This window comes from Thunnus albacares, chromosome 23, assembly GCF_914725855.1.
Source record: "Thunnus albacares chromosome 23, fThuAlb1.1, whole genome shotgun sequence".
NCBI lineage: Eukaryota > Metazoa > Chordata > Actinopteri > Scombriformes > Scombridae > Thunnus > Thunnus albacares.
The window spans coordinates 8813764-8823160 of NC_058128.1; the positions used below are offsets into that span (position 1 = coordinate 8813764).

General features: G+C 36.0%; 1 protein-coding gene across 1 annotated transcript; it reads right to left on the reverse strand.

Moving 5' to 3' along the window:
- Positions 1–42: 42 nt before the first annotated feature.
- On the reverse strand, positions 43–3810 carry ndufb2 (NADH:ubiquinone oxidoreductase subunit B2). The gene is made up of 4 exons (XM_044343423.1): positions 3560–3810; positions 3232–3376; positions 1914–1989; positions 43–149 (listed from the first exon to the last, which is right to left on the reverse strand). Exons 1-3 carry the CDS (start codon positions 3643–3645, stop codon positions 1915–1917), a joined length of 306 nt encoding a protein of 101 aa, XP_044199358.1. The 5' UTR covers positions 3646–3810; the 3' UTR covers positions 43–149; position 1914.
- Positions 3811–9397: the final 5587 nt, after the last annotated feature.

Below are 9397 nucleotides of genomic sequence, written 5' to 3' on the forward strand. Positions count from 1 at the left end.
TAATGTTCTTCACATTTAAGTTAATACAAAAGATGACAACAGTTTAACATACTTAAAGATAATTTTATTAGTCTATGTACAACAATGACTTTCAGAATATCCTGAAGATTTCCACAAAGACTTGTCCGGCGGCTTCAATCACTCACGATCTACAAAGAAAACAAGATAATGTTTACGATAAGACGACGGATACAGAAAATACAAAAGGAGAGCTTTCATCTGATTCATTGGAGCGGCACATGTAGACGCCATGCTCGGATGTTTTAATAACTTATTCTTTACAATAAAAAGTGAGCAAAAAAACTAACATGAAGTCCCAGAATCAAAGAAATGTCATCTGCACCCACTTATGTATTATCATGTAGAACACCAGCAGTGAGGCCACAGCATTACAAACACAGCTAAGTCTAGCAAGTTGAAACTTCCCATTAAAAAGTAAAAAAAACAAAAAAACAAATCATTGCTGACAGCCAGAAACCCTTTTACACTCTGCACTGATGTACTACATGTCTTCTGGTGCGTACACACCACCTCCTGGCAAATTTGTCACCATTTTTAAATACCATACATCTGTATCTACATTCTGCAAATACTAAAATGTAAAAGTTTTCACAAGAGGCAACTCGGGCAAAATACTGGCAAAAATGAATTATCAGTATAATGGTGGATGTGGAACAGACTAGATGTTTGCTGCCAGTTTTACCAATTAAGAAATGATAAAATTATGGGTGCAAAATTAACTTTTTTGTCCACCGGCCAAATGGTGAGTGGATGAAATTTTACCAGCCACTCAATAGATTACCATTGTTTTTTGGCTGGTGAGTGAAGCAGATCCACCAGCATTTGGCTGGTGCTAATTTTGTGTCCTGTATATGTGCAGCAACTTGTACTCTGACCAAAAAGTGCTCATAGGTGTATATGTAGTATAACTTTGGACACAACCAGGAGAACACATGTATATCAATGCAAGGTGTAAAAGAAAACCACGAGCACAGAAAACAGCACACTGTAGATGATCTTTACAGACATTTTGGTACATTACAGTAGGAAAAACACAGGTGTGAATAATTTATTATAATTTAATCAATAGTGGTTTTGGTTTCAAGGTCATGGCTTACCGTGACACTTGAATAGACTGGAGCCATCATTAATGTAACACCTGTGCTTTTCCTGCTATGACAACTCAAACTGTGTGCTTTTATAAAACGGCTGTTGTTCAACCGTCCCTCCAATTAAGTGGGTCAATAGAGCTATTTAAAAATGTTTTAGTGGAACCAGATTAAAAATTTATATTTAAAATGATAAGAATGCAAAAGGCCCTGCTCTGTTTTTTTATATCAATGTCAAAATGTTTTTTCCTCCACAGACAGACAGATCACAGGAGGTAACCATCGGTTTCTAGAAAAGATAATTAATAATCAGTCTTTGAAAAACCCAGAAGGTCGTTTAAAAACACTTAGTCGTTCTGATGGTATCACCAGAAAGATTGAATAATATTCCATCTGCTGCACGATTTTTCAACCAGTTTCTCAATTTGTGACTCTATTTCCCGCAAGCTGTCACCTTTGTTTTGATTTGGAAACAGAAGCACAACTTGGGAGACAGATTAAAAATCTTTTTTATCTTTGAGTGAATGGAAGTCTTTGAGGATCGTGAAACTACCATCAGAACAACGATAAGTGTTTTTACATGACCTTATGTGTTCTTCAAACATTGCTGGTTAATTATCTTTAAGAGAAACCCATGATTACTATGACCCGCATGTATGAGAGCTAATGACTAACTGGGGTTAATAAGAGCTGGTTCCAACCAGTATGATAACATTTGGATTATATATTGTGCCAGTAAACCTCAGTGCACTCAGAGATGACGATACCAGTATTCATGTCAGCAGAGGACACTGCAGAAATCACCTTATTCCTCGTCATCTGCTGGGATTCCAAGCTCCTCGTCTGTCCATTCGGAGGCATCAGGCCATGGGAAGTGACCCTGGAGAAGAAGGAATAATCTTACTACTGCGTTCCCATTCAACACTCTACAATGATCAAGTATATTTCAGTGAAGTTTGGAAAACAATTTCAGTTGTACACAAACACATACTATAGATATGGAAAGCTAATTTTGGTAACAAGTAAACAATTCTACCAGAAATTACAGCCCAGTGTATAAACAGGAGCCAGGATTCATGCATTTAAAAATGAAATAGCTGACATTGACTGCTGAGAATATGATGGTGAAAACCTACAATTTCCAAAATCATCTTGTAGATTGAGCCACACCTAAACTATCTTTTCTACATCGACCAACCTTTGAGTCATCCTTATTACAAATGAGACTGGATGCTGCATAAAACTCAGTGGTGGAGAGTAACTAAATAGATTTACTCAAGCAATGTATTTAAGTACAATTTTGAGGAGCTGGTACCTTACTTGAGTATTTCTATTTGATGCTACTTTATACTTCCACTCCACTACATTTATTTGACAGCTTTAGTTACTTTTCAGGTGAAGATTTGACACAATGGATAATATAACAAGCTTTTAAAATACAACACAATGTTAAAGATGAAACCAGTGGTTTCCAACCTTTTTGGCTTTTGACGTGTTACAAAAAGCAGTGTGTAGTCGGGGTCACATTTCAGATGTCTATGAGTTGTTAACAGCTCCACCAAATAGTGATTTTTTCCCTCTAAACTTCTCACATGGTTTCATTTCAATACGTTTTTAAATGATCCAATATTTCACCAGAAATCAAGGATTAGAGGAAAAGTCCATAAACTGAAAACAGATTTGTGTATCAGAACTTTGTTTGTTCTTCTTTCCTCTCCCATTAATCATCTCACAACCCCTCAGATTTATCTGGTGACCCTTTGGAGGGGCCCGACCCCTCTGTTGGGAACCACTGGACTAAACTATCTAACTGTATATAAAGTAGTTAAATCTATCTCCACCTCCAGCAGCTACAACAGTAACATGCTGCTTACACACTGATGCTTCAGTAATACTAATCTAATGATGTCATATATCATAATCATATATAATAATATATCAGTCAAATGAACGAAATTAGTATTTAGTACCTTGTGCTACTAATACTCGTGTATTCTTACTTAAGTAGGATTTTATGCAGGACTTTTACTTGTAATGGAACATTATGACATTGCTCCATTGGCACTTTTACATAAGTATCTGAGTACTTATCATCCACCACTGATAAAAAGCAATGACTTACCAGCACTGCATCTGGATCATGCCAGCAGTGCCAAAGGATCCAAAACCACATGGCACCACTGATGAGCTCTGACTCAAATTTCTGTTTCTTCGTCAGCTGTGGATATTGCCTGTACTGTGGCTCAATGTGCGGACCACCACTACCACTGGAACATAAAAAAACAAAACATTTAACAAATCAATATTAAGTCAAGATAAGATAATGTAGAATACAGACTAGTATTAAGATGGTCTTAAGAGTTTTGAGAACGAAATTATCTTTAGTTTACAGATGTGTGTTAGCTAAGGTAATAGCTAAGGTGCTAGCTAGCGGGGTTGACGTTACTTACTTTCTGGTCGTTATTCTTTGTGGGCCGCGTTTAAGCATCTGAGCGCCGGTCCGGAGGACTCCCAGCGCCCTTCCGAAAGAAGACATGGTTGTTTACCGGGCACACAACAGTCTTCTTTTGGGCTATTTGTTACGGTTTGTGCAAGTTGTGGCTCAGCTCGTCGAGGAGTCACCTTCTCCCCTTGTCAATAAACGGCCCTGCCAACAACGACTGCTGTGATTGGACATCGAGTGCGGAAGACCACTGCTGTTCCTCTGTGCTGATTGGCTGAATGAAAAACACATTCATACGTCACAGCGCCCCCTGTTGCTCTGGTGCCCTGTTCTGCAGGTGTTTGAGTGTTCTTTGTGTAGTTTTTTATTGCTTCAAATGTAAAAATTTAAACATGAAAGAAAATGTAAACATTCATTGACTAGGTCGGTAAAAATTTAAACATGTCTTGACAAGGTCGGTTACTTTAAATTGGATTGCGTTTTGATTTAAAACACTAACTCACAGACAGTTATTACTGGGTCAGAAAATGTATTTATCACCCAAAAGAGCTAAATATACTCATCTGAGGGCAGCACAAACCCAAGACTCTTTGAAAAAAAACCTCTTTATTTTCTTTTTATGTGTTGTATGTTTTTAAAGCTGTAGCACTTCGAGTTTCACTATGAATGAAAAGTGTGCTACAAATTAAATGTATTATTGTTATTATTTATTAATATATTGGGTCATTTGGGGCATAAAGGGTGAGCACGTGCTATAATATTTGCATAACTTAGCCCATACATTATACACAAATACACTCAAACAAATGAAGTATTCTCAATTAGTAGTTAATTACATTTTTATTGAAACAGTTCAATGTGCGATACATTACATAATTGACTCATTTGGACAGCTGAAGCTTCAAATAAACTTTTAAATACATTTTGCACAGGAGGAGGACTGTGATGGAGGCCAAAGTAAGTAAAGGTGTAAGTAAATCAAGAAGGCATCGTTCAATGTTAGTCTTTTTAGTGCCAAAGTCCCTCTTTATGTTACTATACTTCCACCGCAGCTCAATAGGGAAACACTGTCTGAGGAATCACAGAGAGGGAATTTGATGCTAAAAAGATTGTAAATGTGTCAGATATCCACTCGATACAATTAACTCAGACTGCTAAAGCCTCATATTAGCTTCAGATCAATTTTAAATGTATTTTTGCACAAAATGACTGTGTGGACACACTGTAGATTTTGGCCCCATCACTAACATTGAAAGCGTATTTGAAGGGATCTTTTAATAACCAGTATGAACAGGAGGAATGATTACAGCGGGGAAAACCTCTTTCAGTGCTCATATAGGCACCTGACTGTTGTTTTAAGACAGACTTGAAAAATTGTGAACCTATCCTTTAACATATCACTTCAAAAATATAAATAACCAACAAATTAAAATAATTAAAAAATAATTAGAAAGGAATGAATAATCAAAACTACAAAGCAAATAAAAATGTTTATAAATAACTCAATAAATGTGATAATTTACACGGTATGAACTAGAAAACATGTAACCATTATAGTTAAAACAATGAATTCAATATGTTCTACTTGCATAGTCCACTAGATGGGGTCAACAGCTAAACAAAGCTAGTCCTGGGGAGGTTACTGTTTTTATGTTGTACATTAGTAGTTTATCCCTTTGACGAATTATGCAGTTATGCGTAAAATCTGGCAGAGGAAATGACGTGATTATATAACTCATACTGATAACTCATAAAAGGGATTTCTTTTGATGGCACTTCGGGGTTCACGTCACATCTACAAGGCAAAAATGTAGACTAACAAATTCAAAAAGATAAGCACATGGATCACATCTGTTTTTTTTCTTTCCTTTTTTTTTTTTTTTTTTAAAATGTGGTTGCGAATTAAATAAGGACGTCTCAGGATATAAAACAACAGGAAATAATAACATTGTGCCGAGAGCGCGCACGGCGCCGCCGCCCAACAGTGCTCGACCCGCCGTGCACTAAAAAAAATCCTTCGACGCCATCTTGTTCCCAGTCGTCAACGGTTACCAACTTCGTTTAGGAAAGGAAATATCCTTTTTATCACCCGTTGCAAACAGTCTGTTTTACATTTCATAAACAAAAAGAAACAGTCTGGCGTCGACACATCTAGCTTTTGTCCACCAGGAATGCCTTTTTTTATTAAATCGTACACATACTATTGTTACATTGGTACCTAATGGCGCCTGGTCGTCGTTGCTCTCCGGCTGCGCCCCTCTCCCCTCACAGCTCAGAACCCGCCCACAAATACTGGTTGCATGATGTCATCAGAAACCAACCATTTTCTTAAAAAAAAAACGACCAATTATTACTCATTGCCTTTGGATAACTATTAATCTCCCACCATTATTACGCCACAATCTTACACATTACAGGGCTCAGGTCATCTTCAGACCGAAAACGCGATGCATAATGTTATCCTCCCCGGAAAAAAAATAAAAAATAAAAAAAAAATAACGACAACCGTTTTAACCGCTGCGTCCTCCACAGCGAACATTTTCCGTTAAGAAGCGGGTGAGTGTGGCTCGATCTGCCCCAACTTTTCACCTCCGTCCTCCCTCTAAGTTTATTTCAAACAACCCCGGCTGCCCGTTAACACACTAACCGTTGCAGCAGCGGTCCCGCTCGAGAGCGCATGCGCGAGGGGATGCGGTTCAGGGTGGGGGAGGGTCAATTAAATGGAAACGATGAGGACATCCTCTCTCTACATGTGATGTCAGAGGGATTTCTACAGACACATTTCTGAAGATATGACAGCAACTGGTTCACCACAACAATAAAGCTGTCGGGAAAAACTGCTAGAATTTTTTTTTTCTTCTCCAGTGTCAAACGTGTCAGCTTACACCCAGTGATGTGGTTGTTAAATGAATCAAAAGGGTGGTAAAGTGCAATCTCTTAGTTATTATAGGGTATTCTCCACAAAACGAATTGTTTTATAGTAGCTTTAATTTAATTTTAATTCTCAAAGCTTGAGTGAAATTATACACAGTGAATTTGTTTATACATATTAGACTATATTAACTTAAAACCCCCATAATTTTATACTTGCACATGTGTGATCTTTGATATAACATGGTGCGTCTAACTTGTATTATTATTATTATTATTATTATTATTAATTGCACACTGTATATACTGGTCATTTCATTTTCTTCAATTTAAAATTTAAACCTGCAACAGCTCTTCTCACATAGAATATATTTTACATATTTTTTTTATTGTAAATTCTTTCTTTCTTTATATTGTTTAGGATTAATTAATTTTGTGTATATTTTTTTGACTGTTATGCACCACGACACCAAGGCAAATTCCTAAAACCTACTTGGCAATAAACCTGATTCTGATTTTATTCATTCAGTCTGATTTAATTTTTTGTAAGCCTTAATATCGTGAAGTAATATAGTGAAGTGAGTTTGTGTATCCTCCACCTTTACCCTGATATTTGGACTTCACATTTTAACCACAAGGTCGGTGTGAATTGTGCATTTCTAGACTTTCAGCTACATCAACATAGGCTTTGTTGTGTGTGATTTACCTTAACAATATCCACCTGACTTACACTAATGTACAGTGTACTATACTATATCATATTAACATCATTGAACAGTGTATACTCTGTAAATAGTATATTACAGTTACGGCTATATTCTATTTATTTTTTATATTTTAGTTAGTCTATTTAGTTATTGTATATAGTCTATCTATCTATCTATCTATCTATCTATCTATATTTTTGAAAAGTTCAATAATGTTGTAGCCGTCTGACTATTTTCCTGTATAATCTGTTTCCTTTGTCTGTGATTTAATCTTGTGGTCAGTGTTTCATAGGCTATCCCTTCGCAACATCAGTTCAATATACAAAATGCTGCTCTTGTGTAAGGGGGTTACATAACAGCTTAGTTGCCTCCTACTGTGTTGGGTAGCGGATTTAGGTGCTGCTTTTCAGCCATGCCAGTCATAAAATAAAGGCTTCTGATCCAAAATAGCCACATGATTTTTAAACATAGGTCCATGTCTGTCACAGTGATTCTCATGGCAGTGTTATAAAACAGTAAGGACTGCTGGCCTACATAGGAAGCCTTTTTGGGTGTCAAATTGTCATCTGTGTGTGTATTTGTGGATATACTGTAAAAACCATACATGTCACACATCATAAATACAAAGTATGTAGTAATTAAATATAATACAAAATGGTTATGTGGCTCCGTAAGGCAAAATAAATAGATACCCTACCCTTTTTCCCCATGTGAGGAAGAGGAGGAAGCAGGGGTGGAAGCAACAATTAGTTTAAACAAAAACTCCTGATAACACATTCCTACAGCTGACTTTACTTTCATAAGATGGTCATTAAGATAGCACGAACATGAATTGCACAATCTGCTACACTGCATAGCCCATTGCACGATTTGTTTGATGTACAATTTTGAAAAAATCTGGAGGAAAGTAATTCTTAAACCAGCAGTCTTATGATTACAGAGTTTAAAGCCCAGTCAAAAACATGTTTTTCTTCCTTGTTCCTACAGTTGGATGTTTGAGCTTCACTGTGCAGAATGATGAATGTGCAGAGTTTGAGACCAGACGGCTGTTCTCACATTCATCTGCTGAAAGTGGAAAGTTTCTTTGTGCTCCTCTAGACTCTCATTTTAAGGGGTGGACCTACGAGCATTAATTTGTGACATCACAAATAGTTTGGAAGACAATCCTGGTTCAATATTCAACTTACAAAAGTGTGATGTTGAAACTTGAGGTCCCCAGTGCACAAACACTGAATTGACTTTACAGTGAAGTAAGAGACATCTTGTGTCCAGCAGTTCAACCTCTGAAATTTAATATATTTGCATAATAGATTCTAGATTTTTACCTACTATATGTACAGTATGTACATAATACCTACTGTATGTATATAAAGTAACTTTTTTTTTTTTTTTTACCATTCAATACTTATCTTTGCATTATTTGTATCCTGTTTACAGTTCACAGAAATGGTTTTACCTATATATAGTCATTCTTTTTTGTATATTTCCAAAGATTATTGTGTTGTTATTCTGTGTAAGTACATTGAGAGCCACTAAACCAGAGTCAAATTCCTTGTATGTGTAAACATACTTGACCAATAATGATGATTCAGATTTTTAATGAGGGAGAAAATGTGTGTTTTTGTGGAAAAAATATCAGGCACAAATTATTATTGTTGTTAAGTACTTTCTATACATCTTAAAACATGTCTGCGGGGGATCTTTAATTAGCATTTGTGGATAATTTAACATGCCAATGGTCATTTTCTTCTCCACTAATTGTCCAGTTATAATAATAATAAAGTTTATTTATATAGCACTTATCAAAACAAGCAATTATAAATGCTTTACAAGGTAGAGATAAAAAAAACAACAAAAGATAGAATACAATACCAGATACGCAATCCCACATATATGTCATCATATCATAACAAATATAAAATGACTATGTATGGTAAAATAATAAATCAGTAAATAAAGATGATAAGAAAGCCTTACGATAAAAGTGAGTTTTCAAAAGCAACTTAAAAGAAGATATTGAATTTGCAACTCTGAGATTCTCGGGCAGGTCATTCCATAATAGTGGTGGTCTGACAGAAAAGGCTCTATCCGATATATAATCTGTAAGATTATATAATCTGAAGGGGATGTCCAGTTGACAAGATCTATCTGAATTCATAGCATACACACTAGACTCTTAAAAAAGGCCTAAAAACCTTTCTATTCAGGAAGGCTTTTTCATTTTAAATTTTCTTTATGTTGAGTGTTGTATGATTTTAATGCTATAG